This window comes from Oikopleura dioica, chromosome XSR (assembly GCF_907165135.1).
Source record: "Oikopleura dioica chromosome XSR, OKI2018_I68_1.0, whole genome shotgun sequence".
NCBI lineage: Eukaryota > Metazoa > Chordata > Appendicularia > Copelata > Oikopleuridae > Oikopleura > Oikopleura dioica.
The window spans coordinates 7,507,937-7,535,927 of NC_137294.1; the positions used below are offsets into that span (position 1 = coordinate 7,507,937).

The 27,991-nt window shown below is 40.6% G+C and overlaps 4 protein-coding genes and 3 long non-coding RNA genes across 7 annotated transcripts; 1 reads left to right on the forward strand and 6 right to left on the reverse strand.

Annotated features, from left to right (window-relative positions):
- Positions 1-337: 337 nt before the first annotated feature.
- Positions 338-1,277, reverse strand: LOC145706534 (uncharacterized). The gene is made up of 4 exons (XR_014134694.1): positions 1,036-1,277; positions 887-933; positions 526-682; positions 338-482 (listed from the first exon to the last, which is right to left on the reverse strand). It is a non-coding gene; the product is annotated as an uncharacterized LOC145706534 (long non-coding RNA).
- Positions 1,278-3,268: 1,991 nt separating this feature from the next.
- Positions 3,269-5,065, reverse strand: LOC145709088 (aldo-keto reductase family 1 member C18-like). The gene is made up of 5 exons (XM_081786770.1): positions 4,763-5,065; positions 4,533-4,716; positions 3,748-3,819; positions 3,565-3,693; positions 3,269-3,525 (listed from the first exon to the last, which is right to left on the reverse strand). The coding sequence occupies exons 1-5, from the start codon at positions 5,036-5,038 to the stop codon at positions 3,332-3,334; spliced, it is 855 nt and encodes a 284-aa protein (XP_081642896.1). The 5' UTR covers positions 5,039-5,065; the 3' UTR covers positions 3,269-3,331.
- Positions 5,066-5,299: 234 nt separating this feature from the next.
- LOC145706533 (transient receptor potential cation channel subfamily M member 2-like) lies at positions 5,300-10,537 on the reverse strand. Its single transcript, XM_081783946.1, has 15 exons — positions 9,892-10,537; positions 9,501-9,826; positions 8,575-9,459; positions 8,063-8,506; positions 7,756-8,024; positions 7,507-7,710; positions 7,095-7,464; positions 6,714-7,050; positions 6,504-6,672; positions 6,384-6,445; positions 6,132-6,293; positions 5,889-6,014; positions 5,671-5,844; positions 5,495-5,631; positions 5,300-5,454 (listed from the first exon to the last, which is right to left on the reverse strand). The coding sequence occupies exons 1-15, from the start codon at positions 10,406-10,408 to the stop codon at positions 5,383-5,385; spliced, it is 4,254 nt and encodes a 1,417-aa protein (XP_081640072.1). The 5' UTR covers positions 10,409-10,537; the 3' UTR covers positions 5,300-5,382.
- A 1,767-nt stretch (positions 10,538-12,304) lies between these two features.
- Positions 12,305-13,570, forward strand: LOC145707533 (uncharacterized). The gene is made up of 6 exons (XM_081785073.1): positions 12,305-12,455; positions 12,525-12,582; positions 12,685-12,868; positions 12,909-12,997; positions 13,056-13,273; positions 13,327-13,570. Exons 3-5 carry the CDS (start codon positions 12,771-12,773, stop codon positions 13,202-13,204), a joined length of 336 nt encoding a protein of 111 aa, XP_081641199.1. The 5' UTR covers positions 12,305-12,455; positions 12,525-12,582; positions 12,685-12,770; the 3' UTR covers positions 13,205-13,273; positions 13,327-13,570.
- Positions 13,571-16,659: 3,089 nt separating this feature from the next.
- On the reverse strand, positions 16,660-18,029 carry LOC145709451 (uncharacterized). Its single transcript, XR_014134889.1, has 8 exons — positions 18,002-18,029; positions 17,893-17,957; positions 17,728-17,775; positions 17,605-17,667; positions 17,253-17,430; positions 17,045-17,214; positions 16,884-16,981; positions 16,660-16,693 (listed from the first exon to the last, which is right to left on the reverse strand). It is a non-coding gene; the product is annotated as an uncharacterized LOC145709451 (long non-coding RNA).
- A 1,450-nt stretch (positions 18,030-19,479) lies between these two features.
- Positions 19,480-20,664, reverse strand: LOC145709711 (uncharacterized). Its single transcript, XR_014134928.1, has 3 exons — positions 20,487-20,664; positions 19,913-20,092; positions 19,480-19,621 (listed from the first exon to the last, which is right to left on the reverse strand). It is a non-coding gene; the product is annotated as an uncharacterized LOC145709711 (long non-coding RNA).
- A 1,002-nt stretch (positions 20,665-21,666) lies between these two features.
- LOC145709089 (prestin-like) lies at positions 21,667-27,505 on the reverse strand. The gene is made up of 16 exons (XM_081786772.1): positions 27,243-27,505; positions 26,770-26,914; positions 26,493-26,565; positions 25,945-26,135; positions 25,643-25,774; positions 24,928-25,044; positions 24,643-24,695; positions 24,082-24,231; positions 23,772-24,041; positions 23,653-23,710; positions 23,520-23,581; positions 23,181-23,244; positions 22,847-23,140; positions 22,685-22,773; positions 22,460-22,559; positions 21,667-22,020 (listed from the first exon to the last, which is right to left on the reverse strand). Exons 2-16 carry the CDS (start codon positions 26,861-26,863, stop codon positions 21,836-21,838), a joined length of 1,932 nt encoding a protein of 643 aa, XP_081642898.1. The 5' UTR covers positions 26,864-26,914; positions 27,243-27,505; the 3' UTR covers positions 21,667-21,835.
- Between the last annotated feature and the right edge of the window lie 486 nt (positions 27,506-27,991).

Genomic DNA, 27,991 nt, shown 5'->3' on the forward strand with positions numbered 1-27,991 from the left:
GATTTCACGCTCCTGTAATAGGCTTGGATCATGACGGGCCAATCTGACGGATCACAAAGTTTACTCAGCCCAGTATTCTTGTTGACATCTTTGGAAGGAACTTGAGCAGGCTCAAATGCAAAATACGACTGCATGATTGTTCAAATAAAAATAAAGACTTATTTGCGATTTAGATTTCTTCGAGCCAGGCCTGGGTTGATTAATTCATAGAGGCAAGCTGTTTCATTTCTTATGCGTTTTGCATCTTCATCCGGCTAAAGAATTAGAGTTCAATCATGCTCCAAAAACGACCAGGCTTACCGGATCATTTCGGGGCAAAAAATCGCCGAACCCGATCGTCTTCGAGTAATCAGATAAATAACTTGATTTTAATCACGAAAATACCGTCAGTGAAATGATTATGAAATAAATTGCGTCGAGAAAAGTCCATCCCTCAACAAATTGAAAGATTTTGGCGGGAATAACAATCATCAGCATTGTGCCTAAAATACGCAATGATAAAATCCATGATGTGAAATGCTGAACCTGATATCAGGTAGCCGTAAGTTATGACTTTCGAGGGGAGCTTGAGGGACTTCTTGAACTTGTCGATTGCAGAACCTATGAGATCAGCCAGCGAGCCAATCATGTAGGCAAAGTAGGGTATGCCAATGATGGTAAATACGATGCAAAACAGCTTGCCCTAGGAATACATGATTGAGTGGAGTTAATTTTTAATTGCTCTTCTAATGGAACTACCGTCATGGACAGACACGTCACATCACTGTCCATAAACGATGAAGAAACATCGGGAAATGTTTGGTGCTGTCTGCCACTGTATGCTTATCTGTATAGAAGACAGCTGCGTTCCATTTTCAAGTTCGCAAACTGATTAGTATTTCTTTACCTCCTCGGTTACTGGCGTGATGGATCCATAGCCGATTGTCGTTGCCACTGAATTGAATTGTAGCTATTTAATTTAAGCTCCTTTTTGACAAGTGTTCAACAAATTTAGTGGTCAAGGGTAGATACATCTCGCGCCAGACAATGACTTACCTGTTCCAGCAAAGAAAAATGAGTTGTGAAAATTCCAATTATGTGTACAGTCGTTTTGAAGCGCGAGGAAATTGTTGATGCCAAATTGGGCGGTTCGCTTTGCTGGTGTAAACGCGAAATTCCGAATAGCAGAAATGCTTTGAAATTAAATTTCATAATCTTAGTTCGACTAAGCTAATAGCTTTTACACACGGTAACTGGAGAACTGATTTGATCGTTGCACCAGAAACAACGAGTATTTCATCGTTGAATGAGTCAGCTCAAGATAGGATATTCACCTAATGGAGCGCTCCTTGCTCGTTCTGTGGAAAGAGCTTGCGACAACGCGGTCAGTTTAGGTCTACTTATCCTTTCCTAGAACGGTTTTTGAAATGCTTTTCCAAATCTCGATGTATCGCTTCATGAACGTCTCGTTCTTGCCTTGAATCTCGTTCCAAATCTTCGTTTCCGCCGGCTTCGAGCAGTTCGATGAGAGCCATTTGTCGAAATACTTTTTAGTTGTTGGCGACTTGCACTAACGCTATTTTATTTCTCGTTCCTCGCAAACACGTTTTCTTCACATATGAAGCATCCAAAGCCAGTTGAGCAGGATCACTATTTGCTTTGTACATTTGTATCCCCTTGCAGAACTTGAAATTAAGGCCGAAGATGTAGAAGTATTTCTTCGAAAAATCCGACTTCTGAACACTCACTTGCCGCTTTGCCTCCTTGCACTTAGCCTCTTCTGCTTTAGACTCTAGAAAACTGAAAACAACTTAATTTAGCTCGTGATTTTTTTCTTCAAAAATAAAAAATAATACTTTTCACATTTCACGAGCTATTCCTGCACCAAGAAATAAATAGGCGATGTAAATAAGTAGCATAACTGTATAGGAGTACCAGGGGAGGAGCTTCCGTCTTCTCCGACTAGGAAAAATATTTTCAATAAGAATGACCTTTTGATAGAACCTAGATATATGGCACGGGGATTGTTCTCTTGTTTTCTTTTGCGCTCTTAACGAATCTGTTTTTTGGTTTTTTGTTTCGAATATTCAGAAACTATCATTTTAATTCTGATTTATCTGGAGACGCTTTTCAAATGCGTGAAAATCGTAAACCTCTGCCTGAATTGCGAATCCGATTTAGAACTGGCTTGAATTTGGACCATTTGGCAGGTACCATTCTTTCCTCATTTCCGTTGGGCACTTTCTTTCCATTTTTCGAGAACGGAACAGAGTGGCTTCTACGAGAGGTTAAATAAGAAAGACTGGAAGCAAAGGAAAAAGAATCTCAACGCGTACTGATCTATCACTTACTGTCAATAATTAGGTCTGGCATTTACCTTACTTATTGGTTTTTTTTAAAAAGAAAGCTGTTTAATTACTATGAACCCTTGTTATTTTCTCTACGGACGATGATTAACGTGTTATTTGGTAATTACCGAAGAAATTCTGATTCAATCTGTCACAGCCTTTAAATAACCCTCGCCTTGTATTTTTACATGCAGAATCCTTGAGGTTATTATTATTTGTCTGTCTATCGATGAACTCAAAACTAAATGTAGAGATCACTTTTTTCGTCTAAACTTGAGCTCGTTTCTTGGAGTGTCATTTTCACAATGCTGGACGCAATGCCCATTCGCTAACTGTTTTTTCTTGTTCACAGAAGCATCACTGGTGAACTCACTGGTACTGTGGGTAACCGTACTTGAATTACTTGCCAGAGTCTCTTCGTCGACGATTTCTTTCTTGATCACGTATTCACTAAAAACTCTGTCGGCGAGGTCCTCGGCCATAGCTCGCCACGGAAGTAAAAAATAAAATCAAATCGCTCCGTCACTCATCTTTCCTTGTTCATTCAGTCACATGTTCACTGCGCCAGATTTTAAAGAAATCAACATAATGTATTTGTCAGTATAGTATAGGCGAATAGGGACGACGACACCGTGTGGAGGGCGCGCGCTCTGTCCTTCAGTGTCCACTAAACTCAACATATGTCTGCAAATTCATCATCTGCTCTTATGCATGATCATTTTTTCCCAGAAGCCTTTGCCCGAAAGATTATTTCTGCTTAAAATTTTATGAAATATGTCACATATCATGTGGAAATTTTGCTACAGTAAAACGAAATCTGACCACTTTTGATGATTTTTTTCAAGAAGATATTTCATTCCTAATCAAGAGTGAACGCAATTTTAAGTGTACATCAATCGACGTAGATGATCCTATTTTTGTCAAACGAAGTCTTCTTTGCGAGCATTCGTAATTTATTTCTATATGTTATTTATGAACTTGAATGCATTCTAATTGACGCTGGTTTAGACTTCATCGTTAAAAGGATAGAATTTTGAAAGCTTGGCAATCCATTTGTGCGAGTAGAATCGCAAGTTACAGTCGAAACTAAGAAGTTTGTTCATGACTTCTTCTCCTAGCGGCTGCATTGAAAGGGCCTCGAAATTCTCGCGAATGTGGATGGAATTCGACGACTTCGGAATTGGAATAATGCCTCGTTCTATGAAAGTAGTGTGGAGCAGTCGAATACGAAAATTACCTATGTGAAATCGGAGAAGAAGTTTAACTGGACTCGTCTCGAGCTGTGAAGCCAACTTGGAGAGCTGAGGATCATCGCGCAAATGACGATCATCCCTTTTTACTCTCGTTTCGCCAATAGGATGGAACGCTAATATTTTTTTATTCGTCTCATTCACCTTATAGAAAAGTTTAATTTTCTTACCCATTAGTGGGATGTTAAGTTTCTGGCAAAATAAATTCAGTTTTTGATTGTTGAAATAAAGCTGACACGAGGCTAAAAAAACAATATTTGCCATGCATCTACTTAGATTGATTATTAATTAATCTTTTTTAGCCTTGCATGAGATTCAATTTGGTTCAGGACGGGTTTTATTCGGCACGACTTCATAAGAGTTTGATTAATTTCTCCCTTATCGATGGCGATCGCACATATTCCCTTACTTCTTTAACCCCTATAAACAAAGTGTACAATTTTTGTCGATTTCGGGTTATTATCGCCTGCCAAACAGAACTTGTAAATCGGAACGATCTGAAAACTTAAATGAGTATTTGCACACGCATTACGGACCTCCCTAAAAAGTTTCAGCCTGATAAGACCCACGAGTACTGCGTGAGCACCGTTTTTCTCACCTCCACCTGCGCGCTTCAAAGGAACAAAAAATTCTTTTTATCTTTTAGACGTCTCTGAGCTATTGTTTTTAACTTATTTACAGGTTTTTAAGTATGGAGAATTCGAATCTGGGATCTTTGAAAAGATTGGATCAAGATTTTTAATAATTCCGACATAATTAATTATATAAGAAAGACAAATTCTAGTGCGTAGTATAGGTTTTTTAGAAAATCTAAAAGTGCAGTTTGAAAGAAAATGTTCGTTTATGTTTAATCTGTGATTTTCAGGAGATTATCTCAAGAGGAAGGCCAAATCGACAAAAATTGTACACTTCGTCTAAGGGGGTTCTTTAGACTGCTTCGCTTATAGGGGTTAACTATGAGACCCTTTCTTTATCAAATCTTCAAGCATTTTCCCCGAAAAGTTGCACACTGCGATAGATTTCGCAAGTCCAAGATCGACACATCTTTCCATTTCTTTCCACGTATCGAGAATATCGACTTCTTCTACGATTGCTCCGAACTGATCTTCCTTTGCTTCGCACGAAATAACCTCATCATCCTTGTTCAAAAAGTTTTAAGATGTTCCATAAAGCGAACGATCTTACTTTTGGCACAAACGCCCATGGAGCATGGATCATCCAGCAGTCTATATAATCCAAGTTAAGGTCAGAAAGAGATTTCTTCAAAGCAGGAATCACTCGTGCAGGTCGATGGTCAGTGTGGTAGAGCTTCGAGGTCACAAAAAGATCTTCCCGCTTTATGCCAGCTTCCATGAGGCCCGTAGCGATACCCTTGCCAACTCCAACCTCGTTAGCATATTTTGGCGCTGCATCAATGAGTCTGTATCCCACTTTTATAGCCTCGGCTACAGCAAATTCCATCTCATCCGAAGAAGCGAAGCAGGTTCCGAATCCTTTCTGTGGTTATTAACAATGTACTGTTTGCACGTAAAAGCCCTTGCTTTATGCAAGTTTGATTAACCAGATCCCGATTAGGGGGACTTTCCTGCCATCAGCTAACGCTATACTTTCTCTCATGCTAAATATTTAATGAAAAATGATATTCATTCAGCAGTTTTTTTCGGCAAAAGGGAAACATCGTACCCCAAAGGCAAGCCATATTGTAAACAACTGCTAACTAAATTAGTTTTGTGATCATGTATTACAGAAAACTTGATTGAACTGGTAGGAATTGACTGATTTGTACAGTGTGAGGGATACTTTAATCAGGACATGAAGTTTGCGTTGAACTTGTCCGCGATCAGCATTAATAGTTTTCTATGGGAGCCAAATAGATCCTTAACAATTAGTTACGTTTTTAAGTAGCTGTCAGTCAACCTGATCTCTCAGTTCAGCCCAAACGGCGGAATTTTTGGCCAGTTTCAGGTTGTCCAAAACGCCCTCTTCGTCATGAAAGTGAATAGCAATCGTCTCCATCCAAGCGTTGTCTGTTGCCCTTACATCATCAACCATTCCTGGGAAATGGTTAGTATCCACTTATAAACACCTCTCACCTTTATGAATAACATCTGCATCAGTGTAATTGAAGAATTTATTGAGCACCTCCTCTGTTGCTTTGTCTTGCTTCCCGAAAACCTTCTCCTCCATGATCCGCGAAATGCATGCCCCTGACACGAAGACTCGGTCATCTTCTGCGGCTTCAAACTCGAATTGCCTAACCATCCCTCCTGGAAGACAATTTAGAAATATTCGAATGGTGTAAAACTGGAACCTGGAATGGCCCATTCGCCGGTGTTCCGCTGGACGGCGACCCATTCCAACACACTTGTTGCTCCCTTCCTCCACCTTGTTATGATTGGATCGACTGCATGGTTTGGTCCCCAGTTTGGCAATTCTCCTAAGTATACACTTTAAAGAAGAGACGGCTGAAAGGGCACGATCTAAGCCAGTTTAAAGTAAGAGATTTTTAAGCGCGTAAATGCGCAATGAGTCGATCTAAGCTGCGTTTACTGACCTCTTCCTGAGATTCCTGTTCGCCCGATCCGATTTCGCGGTAAGTTGTCGTATATTTCGAAATCGCCGTCGTGCGACTTGCGATTTATTCCGCTTTCGCGACTGAACTCGTTGAATGGAAGGGATTCAAGACTCTTCTTGTCTGAAGGGTCAGCCCAGGAAGCTGTTCCACGGATCATTACTTCATTATTTCAAAAATGGATTCATCAATAATAAATTTTCATCATCTTAAACTTTAAAGCTTTATCCAATCCTTTTAGAATACTTTCTTCGGTGAACTCTCGTGGCTTGTAGTCATTGAAAGTAACGTCCCAACTTAATTAGTGTATTATTGGATGACAGTGCTGAAAAATGACAATGAAATTATTCTTACTTGTATCTGTTTGGTGGGAGAATAAATCGCCTAATGGATGTGTTTCCATACATTTTCTGGCGCGATTTAGGCCAGCGCCCGGTCGTTGAAATATTTAGTTTCTCCAAACTGTCTATAGAGTCTTCGTTGATGCCCGTCATCTCACGAAGACTCGAGTTACGGCGAATTCCTACGAAATACATCAGAAGAGAAACTGACACTGTGGCTTACCGTTAGTCGTTATTTGCCCACTGTTAAGTCTATTGTAATTTTGCATATTTTCCATGGCCCTTTGAAACTTTGCTTGCAAGTCTGATTGTTTTCGGAGAATGGTATCGCACGATTCCATGTATTCAGTCAGTCTCTCTAAGCGCGACTCTAAATCGACTTCAAGAACGTATTCTCTGTTCCGAACAACGGTCTCTGTTGCCCATGACTCGAAGATTTTCAGCTCATCTTGCGTTGTCTCATCGTAAGATTGATTCTCGACCACAAGTCTTGTTTCAGATAGAGGGCTGTTGGTTGATAAGTGATATGTCCGGAAAGGCCGTTTTCCTCGACGCAGACGCTTTTTAATCAGAATCAGGAATATAAATGCATATTCTTAAGTACCTGAGCTACAGTATTGAAGTTATCTTTAACACTGTTCTGTCGACCAAAGAAGAAATTATAAAGGTATCTCAGACCGCTGTAAAAATGTCCAATAATAATCAGAGGAGGAGCCAGTGGGGGTCTGTAGTAATATTCCCTTATGTATGTGTATCGATAAAATTTCCAAATTTTCTGCGAGTTTGCTTGAATTTTCTCAAATGTGTTTGAAAACAAGGCAATCAGCAGATTGATGAGCAATACGTTCACCATGAGCATGTAGACCCAATTCATTATATCAACCGTGAAATGCTGCCTTGGGCATCGCTCAGGATCATCTAGGCCTGTTATGTTCACAAAACAGTTATCGCCATCTGTCGGTTTGTCTTCGAAGCTAAAAATATTGTCACACTTTCGCTTCGTATTTAATCAATACCTGTATGTCGTTCGCTCTCCTATGAATACTTCGCCGAATATTTGAAAGCATGGTGTAAAAAGTACGTTATAAATGATTTCACTGACTCGCCACTCGTTTGGATATAGAATTGCAGTTGACCCGATCCCATACGATAAAATAAATATGGCTAAGATGTAAATAAATTCCAACATGTCTTTGAGCATCGTCGTGACCATCAAAACTCTAAATCGACGTTAGTTCATTCCAAATTATTGCATTTGAAATAACCGTGGACCAAGTCTTCTGGAAATCGAGTAGAAGTTCATTGTTCGCAAGCACAAGGTGATAAAGCTGAAAGAATACAAAATGTGTCCATGAAAGAAATCGCCATCAGTTATCGAAGGACAGTTATCCTTTTGGATGTGGAATGATCGCTCGTCTTTGAATTTTACTCCGACGCCGATGAAAAAGGAAATATACGCTAGGCAGTCCATTTTGTTGTAAAGATCGGAGAACCATGTCTTCAGTTTGTCTTTCTTTCCGGGCTCGTAATAAATCTTATCTTTTTAGTGATAACTTCCTTACATAGACTTACTTGTCGAGCTTCTTCGATAACAAGAGTTCCGGTCCAAGCAATGAGCACCCATTCTAGCCAGTGTGGATCGTAACAAAAGCGTGACAGAATAACTGCGGCAAAGACGAAAAGATAAACGAAGAAAAATACAATATTGTAGACGAAAACTGAGAACGGAGCTTGAAATGTCCAGAGATATTTTCGCCGCCAGGATATTTGTTCGTCTTTTGCAGAAAGGTCGAATGTTATAATTCGAGCTGGAAGAAATGGCAAAAATGGCAGAGCAAGACAAATAAGAACTTGTCGATATGGCTGGTCGAGATGAATATTTCCTCGCCAGATCATAGATAACAGTTCCTGTACTCCAACAAGAGCCACGAAATCACGACACTTGCCACTCACTGCTAATTCTAAGCATGTTGAGTTTCCCCAACTTGGTTGAACGCGACTCAAAAGCTTGTATGACTAGTACGGGCTAAAAATCTGATGGGTTTTGAATTAGTAATCCTTATCTTTTTTAATTTTAGCCATGCCTTGCTCCTGTCGTTTTTGTAGGACTCAAGGAATACATCGACAGCTAATTGCTGGTACTCGTGGGACTCTTGAGTGTACCGCTGCACGACATCTGTATCTCTATCGTCGAGTTTGGAAGCTCTTTTAGAAAGAACGGATGCAGCGAGAGCAAAAGTCAACCCCTCACTTGAATTGGACCAAATAACTCGCGCCATTTCAACTCGTTTAAATATAAGGCACCAAAGAAACAAGTCTCGAAATGGGTCCAAGCATTGATCTTCTAATATTGAGTATTCGACGGCTCTTCTTTCATAAATGGAATTCCAAGCCTTGCCTAATAGTTTGCTCTCGCAATAAGCAAGATTATCAAACAAGAACAACTTGCGTGGCATCGCTGAAGTTCTCTTGAAGTCAAGGACATTCGAGCCATTATTATTGTTGTTGAATTCAGTGAGGCTTTTTATCCAACGGTTAAATTTATCATAGTCTTCTCCTACAATGTTCTTCTTCAAGCAAAGTTCATAAAAGAACGACCTTCCTCCTGTGGAAGAAAAATCCTGTTCGAGCCCCTTGACATACATCTCCACGAGTCTCTTGTTCGTCATAAAAGAACTGATGTTGATATATGACGAGTCTACGAGTAATTTAACAAAGTCAACTCTATTTCCAAGAAGAGCTTCCATCATCAGTTCATTTGCTTCAGAGTCCTTTATGTTTTCAGTCGACTTCGCGATGCGATCCTTCGCGAGCTCAATTTGATTTAGACGCATGCAGAGTTTTATTTGTTGAATAAGATCATCTTTCTGAAGATTATTCATCAACGCTCCAAGAATCGAGTGCTCTAATCGAGTGCTTCTTTGATTGTGGTAGAATACTTCGATGAGGTCTTGCTGTGAAAGTACAATCTGAAAAAAGTGATGTTCATGGGTCATGTTGAAAAGGGCACCTGGAGATTTTCTTCCCACTGCCTGGTCTCTTCTGAATCTTTCGTTTTTATATCAATTTTACGGAGCCATTCGTGTACTTTCTGCGAGTCAATTTTTTCGAGTGCTTTGTATACTTCATTCATCTCTGATTCGGAGTTCAAGACAGACTCGTCACGGGCACCTTTTTCGACGAGGAACTCTATGCCAAGACGAATAAGATCAGCCACACCGCCTGATTCAGCGACGACAACACAAGGAATCGACTCACAGAGCATCTCTTTGACAGCAAGAAGAGTCCCTAGTTTTCCATTGAAGACAACGCTGATAGTCTGTACATTTTTGGATCCTTGCCGAGGATTAAGAATAGTAAGAGAAAATAAAAAAAAAACAAAAATTATCTAAATCCTCAGCCTGCTCCACCGCCTTCAGCATTTATGTAGGTCCCGAAAGCCCTTCGAAACTCAAATGTTGACCAGGAATCGAGTTTTTCTCCTTTGTCTTCACCCTCCACAGCGAGTAAAAATTTGTGATTTGGGTCGAGTGCATGGACGCCTGGTTTTCTTTGCTCAGCTTTATTCGTATTTATTTCGATTGGCTTCAAACTGTTCACTGGATTAAGATCAAGCAGGTGATTATCAGGTATCTCGTTCATATTCATGATGCCTATAACTGGCACCGAGTCACTATAGGCTGAGCTATACTGTCTTCTCGCTTTGCCGACTTCTTTCATGACTCCAACGTTTAGTCCCCCTGAGACGATCCAAGCCCCTGTGTGCGCCGCCGATTCATATAATCCTCTTCTGAACGCGTCCAACAGTGATCCTTGGATCCCGTTGATCAGGTGCGCTGAGCCCGTCACAGAAATAAGCAGGGTTGGCCTCGGAATACCCCAATGTTTCAGTAGAAGTTCGTTGTACACACGGCTCATCTTCGAGTCATGCCCCAGCAGGGCGAAATGCGCGAACTGTTGCGAATCACCTTTGAACACAACTCGCCCGAATGCTTTCCTTCCTGATTTAAAGTTTTTGTACCAGCGAAGAGCCTCATTTGAATCTTCCTGGCGAATTTTTCTAACATCCTTTTTAGAGATCAATAAAGCGAATTCAAATTCGGCGGGGACTTTTTTCTAGCCTGCGGCGATTATACAAATAATTCCGATCCCGTTTTCCTGTTCTTTCTTCTGTATCTCTTCGATAAAAGTTCTTGGGCCTCCGTTGCGATTTGAATACTGTCTCTGAAACCTCATAGGGTCCCAACCCCTTATCCGGTCTCTTTTTCTTTCAATATGTCTGCGCATAACTCATTCTCCCACAAAAATTCTTTTGAGAAAGAAATCCTATTGGTACGTAAAAGGACGCATTTCTGCGTTGCTGAATTTCCGGAGAATCATAAGGAATGGATTCAAATCGCTTCCTAATGGGCTCGTCGGTCGAGGACTTGGAAATGTTTCGGCATCATGAGTGTGCAACTGCCGGTTGCGAACGGACTTCCTCATCGCAGCAGGAGAGCTCATCTCTAGAGGTCATGGATGACCGGACCAGGGGTGTGGATTTGGGCACATTCTTTATTCTCCAGTTGCTCGTTACTTAGCATTCGCCTTTGTTCCAGCGGCTCGTGTTTGACGATCAGTGCAGACAATGAATCCACCGTCTTCTGTATGGCTTCTTTGGTCATCGTAACAAAAGGGATCTAATTATTAGAATGTGTTTAAAGAATGAGTAAATTTCAGAATTCGTTTTTAGGGAAGGAATTTCGTCTCATCGCATTAAAAAACGAGCTTGTGACGTTGGTTATAATTAATTATTTGGGGAAAAGCGTATGGTATATTTATGGATCAGATCAAGCGTAATTATCTGGGAAAGAGCATACACGCATCTTCTGTTTATTCGATCAGACTTTCATCGAGTTCTTTGAAGAAAGGCACCGATCCGTTGCCAAAAAAGCTTGTGATTAGTGACGTTCTCAGTCTTTCCCATGATTATTTCAACACTCCGTAACAAAGGATTTTGTAATTAATTCGCAAGCACGAGTAGTCCAAATCGAGGGCATTTATAACTTAACTGTCGTTTTGCGATGAAAGTTGAATTTTACGTACGAGTCTCCGGAAAGGCTAATTTTCAAGTTACGAAGCTCAAGCTGTCCACTGGGGCGGTGAGGTACCCGCAAAATGTCTCGGGCCTTCGGAAAGGGACTTTGAACAAAAAGAAACACGTGGGCCACTTCGAACACTTCTCATTCCTGTGTAAGAAGTTGAATTTCTAATAAAGACACTGCTTCTACTCTGCGAAGCCGTGTCTCTGTAGCTCATTTTCACGGCACAGATCTTTTTTATCATCCCTTTGGAATACGCAGTGTATGACTTTACAAAATGCTGCATTTGCCTAATCACATTTGAAATGTTCTGAATGTCCTTAATCGGCAAGACCGATCCACCATGCGGTGTTCTATGCAAATAGGGGATTGTTGACAAGGAATATTTATTTGACCTCAATCAGCCCGTCCTTAAACGATTGTTGAGCATAATCAGAATCATTTTGCTTCTTCGACTTTGATGATTTTTAGGGCTGCGTTCTTGCTCGTCGGTTTTTGCGAGTCTGCCATATTTTGCCCTTTACCGGAGTCGCCGGAATATTGCACTAACTTGGAAAATGGTGTTAGTCTTAGAGATCTGCTCGCGTTCTCCTTGCAAGCTGTCAACGATGGTGGAAATGTTCTTCGAACGACTAGAGAAAACAATGACTTGAAAGTGTGCAGGGCTAAATTTATTTATATTTGTTCAACGACCGCAAGACAATATTTTACATAGAAGTTAGCCCTCATAAGTCACTGTCAAATCTGATTCGAGCCCAGTAACTTATGCTGACGAGGAGTCCAATAGAAGAATAACGGCTTATTTCAAAGCACATTTCCCAAGTGTTACTGTCATTTCCGAGGAAGCTACCCAAACTAGTCCCTCCGAGTTCACGCCTCGCTCCAAGGAATCGTTTTCCAGACATTTTATTTTGCTTTTTTTCTTTTAAAAATTTGATTGAAAAACCCTTGCAAAGCCTTTCCGTCGATTTACGCGTGTGGCTGGAAAATTCCTTCCAACTGACGTACCACGTAAGTTTGCCGCATCCGGATTCCAATTTTCATTCCATTGCTTGAAAACATTCGAATCCGATTGCCTCAGTTATTCCTGTTGCTAGCAACCATATATTTAAGTTAATGCATCATCCCTCACGATTTGGATCGACCCGCTTGATGCAACCAAGGAGTATATAGAAGGATTGACACAATATACGACCGTCATGATTGGCATTGCCGTCGATGGCACTCCAGTTGCTGGAATTATTCATAAACCCTTCCTCGTTGAAACCGTTGTTGGCGTCAATCTACCTGGATTTAGGTAAGGAGAAGCTTTCAATATGAGTGTCAAACGTTCCTAGCAAATCTGTTCGTATAGTTGGACAAAAAGCTCCCAACAGAAAGACGCCTCCATACAAAATCATGCACTCACGATCACATGTTACTTTAGGTAAGCTGAAATACAGTTATACAATTTTGGATGTTGTATTTTGAGTTGCTTTATTAAGATGCTGTGAAATCTGCATTTAAAGCAGTTTGCGAAATTCCTGTCGTATATCGGACACCGACCCAGACAAATGTCCGTATCGGTCGGAGATTTTATACTGGCTGGGAATACACTCCTGCTGGGGGTCTGGCTTCAAATCTCTCGAATTAATTCATTCTCGTGCATTCTACTACATTCATCCCTCGATAATAAAGCTTTGGGACTTGTGTGCCCCAGCAGGTAACTTCATTTATCCTCAGCAACCATGAAAATCTAAACTTGTGTTTCAAAAGCTATTCTTGCTGCCAGTGGAGGTGCTTTGCTCGACCTACAACTCAACGAAATCGACTTCAGTAAAGACCAAAATCCTGTTCATAAAGGCGGGGTATTTGCTCAAGCTTTTCATACGAAAAGAACTTGCTTAGAACTTTGATAAATTTCTTGACAAGTGAATATGTGCTACTGCCAATACAGTTCTATGTATTCTAGTTAATACGTCTGTCAATACAGTACATTCCTATCAGTTTTTTCGAATATATTTTTGACGAAAAAATAGTATCAGAAGTGTCTCAGCGCGAATTGCTGCTGTTATAAAAATGATTGTCGTAATCCACTCAGCGCTTGAGTCTGTTTTGGCCATGAATTCACGAAATTGGCTAGCTCGAGCAGCTAATTACGTTTCCGTAAAGACCGGTGAAAACTTATCGAAGAAAAAGAAGTGGATGAAAATGGCTATAGATACTAGAAAAGGTTGAATTAATGCCAATAATAAGGTGGTAGGTAAATGGAAGATTGAAATAGGCACCAAAGTGAGCAGATAAATGAAGATGCAGTTGTTCTTTTTGTCATATCAAGGCGGCATGTTGATTATTGCAAACTGCGATTTGCAATTCGTCTGTGAGTTCGTTAACTTCAATTATCGTCGCATCATGTGTTCTGTGTAGTACTGAAAAGATGAAAATCAGTCTTTGACTAGTTGAAGTATTTTTTTACCCTTCTCTTCATGTCCTTGAAGGGGAGAAATTCTTTCTTCGAGAACTGAGACCCGAGAACACTTCGTCTGATCAATTCTTTGCTGTGGTGGGAAAAGCTTCGGTTGCGGTGTGCCCTGTAGCCGATGACTGATCGGCGTGTGCGAAGGAGCGGCGTTTCAATTTCTTGTACTCTGTTTGAGGTCGTCGAGGTCGTCGAAACGGCGGGATAGGCAGCAGCCAATTGAACAAGAATCGTCAAAAGCAGCATGCTTTAGTTTCGTTTTTAAATTATATATGAGTATTTAACTTGTTTCGGCTATTAAAAAGTGCTTACATTCGGCGAGTCTAGTGCGCCACTACCGGCAGATAGTGCGCGGGAGCTGCGTTCCTAAACACATTGCTAGAACGAAACCGTTCTGCGGCTTCATCATGCGATGATTGATCACTCTCAAACTAGTTTAACTCGATTTCAGTAGCCGTTCATAAGAATTAGGCGGTAACACCGCGTTTATCGTGTCTCCTTCAGCTCTTCACTGTTTTATTTTCGATTTGAAATCTGAATTGAAGATCGGCTCAGTTTCGCTTTTATAGGAGCTTTCGTTAGTGCCAATCATAAGATATCAAGTTGCGGCTAATTGCTCCGGAGCTGGTCAGATGTTCCCGCCTGAACCACGAACTCGCCAATGCGCCATCCAATTTCTTTAAGATTTTGGACGAGTAGCGGCTTTTCGAGAAAACATAACCCCTTTTACAATTTTCTTCGTAGGAATCACCATTCAATTAGGTGAATAACGAGTGAATAAGGTTTCAAAAATATCACCAGTTCTGTATTTGATTGATCTTTTGAGTCCTTTAGAGAACACGTGTGCTTCTTTAAACCGAAACATGTGAGAAGTTGAATAAACGTTGCAAAGCAGAGCTGATATTTTTATGTTCGAAAGTACGATGATTTATAGTGTCTGTTGTGATGTCTGTCCCAAAAATATGATCGTTTAATTGACTGGCACCGAAAACGAGAGCAGTTTCTTTATCAACTCTGGATAACGCACCTCAGTTTGTAAATTTGGAAGATTCTCTTGTGATCTTGGAACTTGGATGATTTCAAAAAACTTTTGTGGGGCCGGAAATTGTAAAAACTGCAAGTGCAGTTTTCTTCAGCTCGTCAAGACGAGTCGAATGATGGGTCTAAATCCTGATAACTCTAAGGATTTACCGGTTTACCGGCTGGTTACCGGAAAATACGTTGTCACCGGCCGTTTTCGTTCTAGAAGTGATAGACTGATGTTTGACACCGGAAATTGTTCCTTATAGTCAGTTCTCCTGCAGCCTAAAAGATGAAGGTTGTATCAATTCTCTGAAGAGAGTTATCACTAAAAACAGTAATTTTTACTAAAATTTTGTTGTTGCTGCACGTTCCTAATTTCTAGTCCCATTATCGTCAAAAATAGTAATTTAGTGATAACTCTCTTCAGATAATTGATACAACCTTCATCTTTTAGGCTGCAGGAGAACTGACTATAAGGAACAATTTCCGGTGTCAAACATCAGTCTATCACTTCTAGAACGAAAACGGCCGGTGACAACGTATTTTCCGGTAACCAGCCGGTAAACCGGTAAATCCTTAGAGTTATCAGGATTTAGACCCATCATTCGACTCGTCTTGACGAGCTGAAGAAAACTGCACTTGCAGTTTTTACGATTTCCGGCCCCACAAAAGTTTTTTGAAATCATCTTGGTCAGTTGCGATCTTGGAGAAGGCAATAATGAATTCAGTTTTGTTTCTATGATGAATTACCTGTCTCTCTGAAGCAAACTGTCAATTCGAAATCGAGCACCTCTCGTTGATAATTGATCAGATGTAGGACTTCTTCTCTTCTTGCCACATAAAAAAGGATTATAAATGTATCGAAAGATCGCGCTGATTGCAAAATCGGTGGTCCAGAATGGAGATGATTTGCCGCATGTTATCATCGGATAAAATTGCATCTCTCTAGTCATATCGACAGGTGCTGATTGCTAAGCAGAATACAATGCTTTAGTTTTTACTTAACAGCTACGTGGTCGTGAATAGGCTGAGAAATTTCCGGCAATAAACCGGGATTACGCCAAGAAAGAGTTTGATCTTCATGTTTTGAATTTCATGTGACTCAAACGACTGGCAAGTGCGCGAAAATCAACGTGCAACACTCAAGTGCGAATACAATGTTCGATGCAAATTTATACAGTTTGACAATAGCGTTAGAATGTTTTTTTTTGCGCACAGTTCTTTTAATCTTTTAGAACTTATTAGCTATCTCTTTTTCGGAATCCAAAGTTTCATTTCCTTCAAGTCCACCGTTCCGCCAATATTTCCCAAAATGTTGCCCATCGGATCACTTAAAGAAACTTTTGATGGAAGGACACGCAGCGTAATTGATCTCACAGAATTTGTTTGATCTCTCCTAAATCGAGGAGACCTTCTTTCGTACATCTGCGAGTGACGCCATCTTTAGTCCGTTCTTTACCGGCATTTCTATTTTCGATACATCGATTTATGACACGTTCTTATCCCTTGATTACCGTTAATTTCTCTATCAGTTAGAGAGGTATTTTTATATATAACGATGTCATAATATTGTCACTCAAATTTGAACGAGTCTTTACAGCGAACCCATGTGGTCCCTTCTCTCACCGCCCTGGAAGGCATCTAAATTCACTATCAATGTTTGTTTATACAGCTTGATATTCTACGCTTGATAATTCTACGCTGTGAACATCACAGTTTGAAGGTTGAATAATCTATTCCATTGACTCCATTTTCCGAGTTTTCACGCTCCTTTTATCGTTACGAAAAATAGGGTTAGGGTTAGCCAGCCCTAAACACCAGAAAAATATACCTGAGCATCAATGATTTTTGTGAACGAATTTTAAAATCTTTCTCGGTGTATTTTGAAATTTTCGCAATCGCTTCGGAAACATTCTTTTTCACTTCATCCTTAAATTATCAAATTAGTAGTTGGCGTAAACGACAAATTCACTGTTTCGTCGTGGAGCTTACATAGATTTCCATAGCAGACGGCCCTAACGCGCTGTTCCACTCATGCAATTCTCCACAAATGATCTTTATACGACGTATTTTGAATAGATCTATTTAAATCTATATGTCGTAAGACCGTTTTCCGGCAGCCAACGCTGTGAAGTCACCCTTTGAGCAGCTTTTTGCGTTTTCTAAAAAAAATATAAATCTCGTCGTCTAATTTGTGTACCTAAGGCATAAACGGCTCCCGCACGATTCCCAAGAGCAACTTCAATTTTCGTCTTTCAACGGGCTTACTTATATTCTCGTTTATATTTTTGTATTATTTTTGAAAGCCAATATAGGTGATCCAAAGGCGCGCATCTTTGCCATCTGATTTTTGAACAGCCTTTTGACATCATCAAGGGCTAAAATAACTGCAATTATTTTGCTTTTTGAGGCAGTAAGACTGGGTGTGGGTTAACGTTAATCGCTTGCATCGGCCATAAACTAAACTCATGTTAGGAGCAAAACGAAAATATTCAAAAATCAATTTTTTTATTTTTTGAAAAAACGATATTTCCGTGAACTGGCAAGTGAACCTTTCTCAAAATGTTTTTGCTGAGATTCGGCATCTTCTGATTGCAGTGCCAGTTCCATTCGAGCCTTTTTGAGAATGAAGGCGCGTGTTATAATTAAAGAAAAAGGCGCGTTTTCTCCACTTTCCTTGCTACGATGCCAGAAGAGCCGCCAGTGATCAAGAGCTGCGATTCCTTCAAACTCGAGTGACAAAAGATTTAATACTGCAAATTTAAACTACACTACATTTGATCGAAAGATGAATTATGTATTAGTTGGTATGCAAAACGAAATTGAATAGAGAATTACACCTTTGGAATAAATTTCTTCCGCTTTGGCAAAGTCCCGGCAGCTTTCATGCTCCTCAGCTTGTGGGCTATTTGATTAAGTGACCTAGTGCTTAATTAAAGGCTTTCTTACATAAAATCTCTTAATTGCAGCATCTCGGAGAGACTCTTTGTGACAATGACGAAAAAACTATGACGTCGAGCTCAAGTTCAACTTTTCCCAAAATAACAGTCTCGCGCCTTACGCTCGATAGCTCTCTAAAGAGCATCCCAATCTAATTTTCGGGGAAGCTTCCCGTTACTACCGAAAATGCGCAAAATCGTATCACTCATTCATTGAGAGGAAGATGGGCGGGCCACCTGCTGATTTATTCCAGAACAGGGCTGGGCGGCAGCAAGTGGCTTCTTTCGCAGCCGCAAAAGAGCTGAACAAGACGGATTAGCCGAGCCGGTTACGTAAGCCGAAAAAGGATAATTAACACACTGCAAACCACGTTCTGAGAATTTCTTTCCAAGAAGCTGGATGTTTCAATGTCACGTTAGCGTCTGGTAGTAAACATGTTCGCCGCTTGTACTATTAATTACCTCTAATTACGCCATTATTGAATACCTACAAATGTGGCAAAACTGTTTTTGCTTCTAAAAATAAGGTATTCTAGGAAATGAGGGATGAACTCGTGAAGACTCCAGTCGAGCGAGGCAGAACTCGATCTACGATTGACGCGAATACAGCACGCGTTCTCATTCATTAGAGTTCTTCTCTTTCACTGGAAACAAGGATAAGTCCACTCGTGTTATTCCATTCCAAATGCGCAAATCGTAAACAATCGAGCGAGAATTTTTTAACGGAAAATCTCAGAAACGATATTTTATTCAGGAGAAATTAGTCTCAACAGTGCGAGTTCAGATATTCTTCCAGAATTTTGAAAACAGATAGTGCTCGAGAAAATATGGAGTCCTCAATTTTGACGATGATGCTACCGCCAATCGGGTTTTCATTTGAAATGCTTGTTCGGAGAAACTGCATCGTGAAGTCGTTTAATATCTCTTCGTATTCTTGAAGCTTATCCAACTCGGCTATTTCTAGGGACTCGCTTTGTGAAAAAGAGGTCATTTTTGAAATATCATCCAGGATACACACGATTTCAGAAATATTCACTATTTCCATCTTCTCGGTCAGAAAAAGTGTTCGGAAAATTTTACTCTTGCGTCGATCTAGGGCAGTGTATAAATGTTGTGAAGCAGCTGCGCTTGGATTTTTCAGAGTCAGTAATGATTCGCAATGAATTACAATACCGCTTATCGAAGAAGACCGAATGATCGCATCGTTATTTTATCTTTAGTGTGGCTTTTTCCGATGTTCAGGCAAGTTCCTCGGATATTCTGAAAACAGTGCGCTTCTTTTGAATATGTCCTTGATCTTTTGTCGCCAGGAATTGAGCTGTTTATCTTAGGCGGTTATTTTGATACCGGCTCTAACGTGCTACTGGATTTGTTTCCCTTTTACGAAACAGTTCTTGAATTCTGTTAAATACTGCCACTGTCTAACGTGAGCAAGCGCCCATCAACAAAAAGCTGCATCGAGATTGCCAGAAAGAATAATGTCAGTGAAATAGTTTAATATACATTTTCATGGAGGTGGAAATAAGCAAGAAAAAAGGTTGAGCCAGTAGAGCTGATCCAAGCTAGAGCGTTTCTCTCAAGACGAGGGAGTAGTCTGGTGGCAGGTCCCCAAATGGTGTCTTGTGGCCCACTGAAATGAGTAGTTGTGCATTCGAACTCCGTGAAGTCTAACACAAATGGGGCCATAAATTAATACGCTAGTTACGATGTTTCGGAAAGCCAATTAAAATATTTTGTTTAAATATGATTCACACAATCTCATCATTTTGAAAGAAAACCGCCGCACTCAATTACCGGTCATGTGGTAGAATCGATGAGAAATTCTCTGTTCGTCAATGAACTCCACTGCCCTTGAGCATGAATCTTGCGCAACCGATTTTTCAAACGAATAAACTAATGCTTTACGAGGGGGCTTTCATACCTTCTCGAACTCGTCGCATTACTTCCGAAGTCTTAGAAGTCGAGTAGCTTTCGAAGTCCTCTGTCACTGTTTGGGAGAACTCGTCGTGCGGTATCAAATAAATCCCATTTCTACCGACTGTTCCGATCGGCGAAGGATCTTCTTTTGGGGCAGACGCAGCTACCTTTGCAGGGTTTTTCACTGAAATAGAGGTCATTAACATTATTGACAACTGTAGATTGTAGATTTATTTGCTAATTTGGCGAGGAAAAATGTTACTCTTGGTCAGCGAGTTGTTGGAATAGGGGATAAATGTTACGGGCCAGGTAGGCATAATAAACGAATCAAGCTGGATCTTTGCTTTGGATGAACACATCCTGATCACATCCAATTACATCATGTATTGATGGTTTCCTGCTGCTTATTAAAACCACCTAATCCAGTTTTCTAAACAGCGATTCAGCCGAGTTCATTTCTCGTCGTCTTGAGGACTTACTATGTGGAAGTTTCCATAAACTATTATTACGTGCAATTTAGACCATCAACTTTAGTTAATTTATGTTAAACTATGTCAACGACTCAACTAATTGCTTACATTTAATATGATATATGAGGCCAACAAATAACCAGAGGAAGAAACAAATCGCCAGAACTCCTCCAATAATGTAATACGAAATCGGGAAGAGCGCTTCTTTCAGAATCTCTGAGCTTCCAGCTACTTCTATGAAATTAAAAAGGACTGCTTGTCGCTTGTCATTGTCTCTTGATTAAAAGTGGACGGTTGCTTCTCAAATGGGGAAATTTAGAGGACGGCGCGCTCGTTAAATGCTCCAAAGCTCCCCAACAGATCTCCTTCTGACGACATTTTTGTTTTTGACTTTTTATTGCGCATTATGTAGCTTTCTTTCAGCTGCGGTTTTTGAGGATTGGAAAGTAACTGTAGCGCAAGAATAGGCAGTAGGTATAATTTCCGCACTCGATCTGTGTTGAACCACGTGCTCGCTGATAGTAAAGAGAGCTACTATTAGATGAACGGTGACCTGACGAGAGAAGAATTTTTGCGTCCGTTCTCTTATACTGTTTACAAAGCGAGATCGGCAAAGTCTTAAGGTAATAATATTCTGACTGTTATTGAAAAATTGACGAACTCGGATAATGAGAGTAGACGAAGATAAGAAAAACGAGGCTAGCGGATTAATTACGGGAGTTATTTTTAGCAAGTATTATGCTCTCGATGGCTTTATTTACGTCGAAGGTTTTATTACCTTCCAAAAAAGCTTGACCTAGTATAGGGTTATCAAAACAGCTCGACTTGAAGAGACAGAGCAGCAGTAATGCTTGAATCATCATTGTCTTCAGTGATGTAGTGTATTTAAATTCACGTGGCGAATGTCGTCGGAAATCGGCAAACTCGGCGACTGTGGAGTCGAATCAGAATTCGGATCAGGCGCAAGAGTCACAAGCTTTGAAAAAAAAATGACGAAAACTTTAAATTCTCACGTTCGATTTCACCCAAGTCTCTTTTTTTGTTATAGCTCTAAAACCAATCATGCGAAAATTACAACTACCGCACTTCTTATAACAACTGGCAGATGCCAACTTCCTAACTTTTTATAAGTTATCAATTATAAGTTAAATGGGATAAAACTACGTCAAATAATCACATGATATTTGCGGGCAGATATTGTGCTTCTTCTTGCGTTTATAATAACTCTGATTATCAAATATTTTATCAGAATATCATTTTATAATCAGACGCTTGATTATTTACGTGATTTTACGTAAGATTTGCTTTATTGAAACAAGACTATTTTATTTTTCAGAAATATATACAGATGTTTCTGGAACTGATGCGAGGAGAGTATTTCAATTTCGAGGCCATTGTGACTGTAGGGATGAGTTCAGTTTCGAACGAAAAAGTACAGAAAACTGTTTTTAAAAATTCTAGAGTTTTGAATCGTCGCTTTCGCGAGAAAGATCGGAAGAAGTAGTGAGCTCGTTCTTTTCTTTGAGCATCGCTAATCCATCCAACAGCGTCGGGTATATGCCAACATTGACCTCTTCAGAGATGCCAGAGATATTGAGCAGATTCATTGTTTTCTCACTGACACAGCAGAAGCCAACGAAGTCTAGAAATTGGATCAAAAATGTAAAAATGGCCGAAGACTTAACAAACTTCTTCAATTTACTTGTAAGCGACGCATCTACCTGAAATTATCAATACAAATTTGGGATTTCTTTTATCAAATGGACAGGAGATTGCGGTTGTTAACTATTTCGCGAAATTACGACGGGCAATGTCCTGTGGCATGTTAGTGTATTCAGATTAAAGTCCAGAAAATAAACGCTTTTAAGGGTTCGTCCAAATCGGAATAATTCAACACGCCATGGAGCAAAAATGGACTTGTTACAGAACACTGCATTCAAAATAGATTCAGGGGCTAGGGGTGACTCTTCAGGCAGTAAGATGCATGAAATGGAATTTCGATTGACACGTCTCGACTTCAAATGAAATCGAATAATGCGCTCATAACGGTGAAACGTAATAGAAGAGCCTATCTCTCTTACCAATATGTTTTATGACGGCTTCGAGCGTGTTCCGGCCAACACAATCGATGTAAGACACCTCCGAAAAGTCCAACAGCATCTGGCCGCGTCTGGGAAGCGCCTAAACCATCAAAATTAGGAGATAACTCGCCGTGACTTTGCTCGCAATTTCCTTGCTCCTTGGCAGCCCCAGAATGGACTTGGATCTTGTTGGACAAACTAGATTAATCAGCTTTGGGAACTTACAACGAGAACTTTCTCAGCTGAAGCGAAATCGAGTGAACCAGGCAATTTATAGATCGGGTACTCAGAAACATTCAACGACTCGTACTGCTCTTCAAGGAGAGCTCTTGCAAAGTTCTTCGAAGATCTTTTATTGTTAAATCGTACGTAAGAGGCTCCCGTTTCCTGTTTCTCTAAAAATATCTCCTTCTGGCGTCGTGCCGAGTTCGGCAACAACAACGTCGGTTTTGCGCACCACCACCGAGAGTAAAAGAATAAGGATAGCTAAACCAAGACCAAGATCGATTCCAAATACGAGAACGGATATGAAGGAGCCCACCCAAACGCCAAAGTCGACTTTTGAAAACTTCCAGAGTTCCGGCAACGCGTGGAACTGGATGAACATGCCTCGCAGATTAACAGCGATCACACTCGCCAAAAGTGCTTTGGGAATCACCGAGAAGTACGGGCCAGCGACGACTAAAATGAATAAGACTTGAAGTCAAGTCCAGTCACTTACGGAGAAATATTAAGATAACGATACATGACATGATGCCAGCGAGCTGAGTTCTTCCTCCAGAAGCCTAAAGGTCATATTTCGTCAGGCATTAATTAGAAATTATCGATTCGTCCTGATTCACTTGGCTCTCGAGTATAATATTAACTGTCTAGAATCTTCTCCTGTATACCAATTAAAGTAGGTTAGTCAACATAATGTTACGCAATGTTTTCTAGTGATTTTTCTTTCCCGTATCTATTTCCCAATGAATCAAATTTGAAGCTAAGAAGAAAAAAACACCGCCAAGATTGGAACGTGACGAGTTCGAGAGAAACTCCACGTTCAAAGTTCGTTTCTCACCTCTTGTAATGACGAGCGCGAGAGGGATGCCGCACCTGGAATTGATGAAAAGAACGCAGAGCCTGAATCACTCAAATTAAAACAAACTCGAGTTAATTAATAAAACTAGGAATTTTAAAGAAGTCTGCCTTACAAATATTCGCGATGCCGATGGCCAGAGCTTCTTGCATCGCGTCGATTTGGTAGTTGTTCTTTTTGTGGTTTAAATAATTGCGATTTCGGATAATTGAGAAATGCAATCAATGAACCAGCCTTGAATGCGAAGAGTTTGCCCAGAGAAAGGTTTGTCGAGTAGGCCACGACAGAGATCGGAATTACTTCGGCAATCATTTTCGACCACAGTGTGACATCGGGAAGCACAGGCACCGGCAGTCCTTTCGGTATTTCACCTACTTCGGGTATTTTGCCTAAACTTCCCCACTCGGGCGCGAATGTTTGCGAAATGGCGAAAATGACAATCAGAAGGAGCTCCCCGGGAATGGGGAATCCGCGCAGCTTCTCTTTGTATTTTCTCGAAGCCCACTTTGATTGGGTTAATGGTTTTCGCTGGTGTTTTGAGTACCTTGATTGGGACGAGAATGGAGATGCAAATGATGGAGACAACGATGGAGCCGACGTTTGCGTGCTTGAGACTTTTGAGAATATTCACCCAGGTTACAAATAATCCACCAACATCCATGTTTCGAGGGACGTGAATTCTCGTCAGTCCGAGCTTGGCGGGATCGTCATTGCGACAGTAATCGTGCGCATTATCGACATTTGAACGATGTTTGATAATAAGAGCGATGATAGACTCAAAACAGGGCATTAAGTGCGGTGCAAAAATTGTTAGCAAATTGTGTCCACTTGCAAGAGCGGAGTGGTGGTGGTTTCTGCGGTCTCAAAGAACCCACTGGATGATGCTCTCCCGATTTGAGAAAAACCGGGGCTTGGTAAATAAGTTAAGCTACTGTAATAAGCTTGAAAAACGACTTGCAAGCCGAATTACTTGTAGAGCTAATTTCCGCGTCTTGGCAAGCGCGTACGGCAGATTCTAGGACCCCCACCGTCAAGCCAAAATTTGATACACTAAGCCTAAATCGTGTTCGACTTTTTGCTTTACACATGAACGATGATCCCAGATCATGACGGTGACTTGTGACGTAAGGACGAAAAATGCAGCAGCTGTCGTGAACCCTTAAAGAAACCCGATTATACAACAATACATTTCGAACTTATTCCGAACGCGAGAGTGCGTGCGGGTGATTACTGCAAAATCGCCAAATTTGTCGCGAAGTATCAGCGAAAATGTCACACTTTCTAATCGCCTGTAACCCTGTGAAAGTTCAACAGCGTCGGTCACCAGTCGACGAAGCGAAGAAATGGTTTTGTAATTTTAATAATTATGAAATACAGTATTGAAATATACCTTGGACCACGTGTCTGGGCAAAAGAAGGGAAAGCTTTCCTATTTGAAATATCCCGAAGGCCACTTGAAGAATACCGCATAGCATTGTTGCGGACACGACGTACTCAGATTGGTGTCCTCAAAATTAAAATTTCGATTTGGTCAAGAAGCCCCAAAACATCGCAATCAAAAGCGTGCATTTACAATTCGTCTTGATACAGACATGAGTTCGGACGAAGGAGTTTACAGGCACTTTCGGAAGTTGAACGTGGTGCTTAGGTCGTTGACAAAGTCTCATCCTAATCCAAACAGCAGTTCAAAAGAAAACTAAAACGATCATCTCCCCTGTCAGAATCTGAATTTATGAAAATTAACTTTCCGAAAATGATGGATAGAGACCAGCTAAAATGCACGGAAAACGACGCCCGAAAAATGATTATACACTTCTTGGGACACTTTCCTGGAGTTTCAGTTGAGTGGCACACGCTTCGTTAGCTAAGGGAATCCTGTCGTGCGGGATCCGAGTTTGTTACTTATGACTTGCCTTGTCACACGGTTAGTAATCGCTTGTTGTACACATGTACACGTTACAACGACAAAGGGTATTTGGGGAAGAATACGATTGTCAGAGTAGGGAGCCTAAGATTAATCCCATTTCGAAAAGCGTCTTTCGTTCTTTACCACGCAAGTTACCCAAAAATTAAGCTCTTGGGAAAGTTTAAATTCAACTCTGAACCATTCCTGTCATATTCGTCCAGTACTTCGTTTGAAATGTTTCTGCTTACTGTCGAATTCGCCGTGTTGCAAACTGAAAAGTCGATGTCTTCTACCATTGTTCCAACCATGAGTGAAAGGACTGCGAACGTTCCTGAACTCACAATTGGCAAGAGTACCGCTTTTTATTTTTCATTATCTTTTCAAAATACAAAAAAAAAACGAAATGCAAAAACTAAGCAGTTATTCCGGCTCAAAGGATCTTTGAGATGCTTGTGGAGAAAAACTATCGTTATGTAACATTTTTATGGTAGGGCTACTGACCGACAGAAATGTGACGAGAGGTCGCAAAGAAACTGTAAAAGAGGCATGTGAAGAATTCAGTGTAGAGTCCGTTGATAGGGGGCACGTTTGCAAGTGCACCGTAGGCAAGTCCCTGTGGCAATCGAATGAAGGCTACAGTAACAGCTGATATCAGGTCCGAGAAAAACGCCGACTTCGTGTAGCCAGACAGACTAGAAAAGTTAATTCATACAGATAGCAGTTATTTTTATGCGCAGGGCGGTAGTGAATCTCGGTTTTGGGCGCGGTTGAATTCAAAAATTTAACCCATCTTTCCAAAGTGGAGAGAATTCTCGGAATGTAAGCTTTTTAAAGGCGGCGCTGGTCAAAAACTGATTGAAAACAGTCTCAACTTCGGCAGAAATGTAACCAAACTCTTACTGGATGCGATATATTCTAAAGCCACTGTCTACCGCCAGAACAGCGCTTCTTGGTCAAGTATTTTTACCCGAGCGGTGAGTTTTTTGGTTGCTGAGGCGTCTTCGACGTTTCCCAGAAAATCAATCTGACAACGCTTTCTTTCAGCTTACCTGTCGAAGAAAGGCAGAAATGTTGTACGGGCCCGTTTCTTGTAATTGTAAGACTTCACCTTGCGTAATAGGGCAGAATTAGGGTTCATTGTTAATCACGGAAACGCCTTCAATTTGACAGGTTTAAAGTTTATGAGAGTGAACTATTGTCTCTTAGTTTTGACACGCCTTTGTCAATGCCCAGAATTATGAAGAATCTTCGAGAATAAACGACTTCGTTCAAATTATTTTTTACGGAAAATTAATCGAAAGTTCCCACCAAATTTTGAACCCTAATCATTTCCTAAAGACGGCTGTAGATGCGGGCTGAAGTTGTTTGTTTCTCTAAATTTGGCTTCGGAAATCGGCTCCCTCCTTAGCGTAATCGTCATCGTTCCAAATTAAAATTTTCTCAATTGCTCGAAACACAGCGGCGAACTTAACTGTTTACTGATGATTTTATAGAACAATGTGGGAGATATCCAAGGTATTGATTTTGGTAAATTGCTGCAGGAGCGCCATCAGCCGAGTTGATTTTTTATTGGGAAATTTTGAGCCCTAATTTTAGTACTCAAACCGAGACCTGAGGGGCGTGAACCACTCACAGTGGGTGATCTATGCAAAATTGCCGAGTGTGCATTTTCCTGCTGCGCAAAAGTTCACTGTACCTTTTAGCAAGTTGGTACTACGAACCTAGAAGCAAAAATACAGACGCGTAAAAAATCCGCGAATTTCAGACTGTGGAAGTGGCCAAAATGATCTTTTACATACTGTTTTCTGTAGAGCTTCTTATTTCTGAAGTTTTCTTAGCGCAGCTCTTATGTATTTTAGTAAAAAAGACGTTGGCAAAGTAATAGTGCGACGATTGTGATAAACAAGTTTATCTCAGTTTGATGATCTTATTATTGTGTAAAAATTCGGTTTTTGTGTGCTCTTTATCAATGATAAGTGTGAGTTTATTTGGGAGGTTTGTTTGGGCGCCTTTGACGTCAGGTGACCGCGAATTTTTTCGCCCCTTCCTATGACATACGACAATTCAGAAGGTAGCCAAGCGATCATCTTGTTTGCACCTCTCTGTCTCCATCAAGCTCTTTTGGCTTAGATCAAGAATCGCTATTCAAAATTGGGATCGAATGGATGCTTTTCAAACTGGCTTTTCGATGCCGGCGACAGTCACAAACTAGTTATGATTGATACTGTTGGAACAATCGTTACAGTCTGTCCAAAACAACCAAGACTGACAAAAGAGATTCAGAAAGAAAAGCAACATCTATCAAACCTATTTGCTCATTCGATTCTGAGGATAAACGTCATTGAGACTGGCCGTTCTCAAGCGACTTTGAACTCGAATGAACTCTTTTCTTTACTGTTATCTTTCAGATCTGACTGAAGCTGCTCTTACAGAATGTTATGCGAGTAAAAGACCTAAAGCGGCTCAATTTTAACAGATGATGACGAACTGTGAAATTTTTCCTTTAGAAAGCGATAAAGAGATTAAGCTAAACTATTTCGCTTTCCAA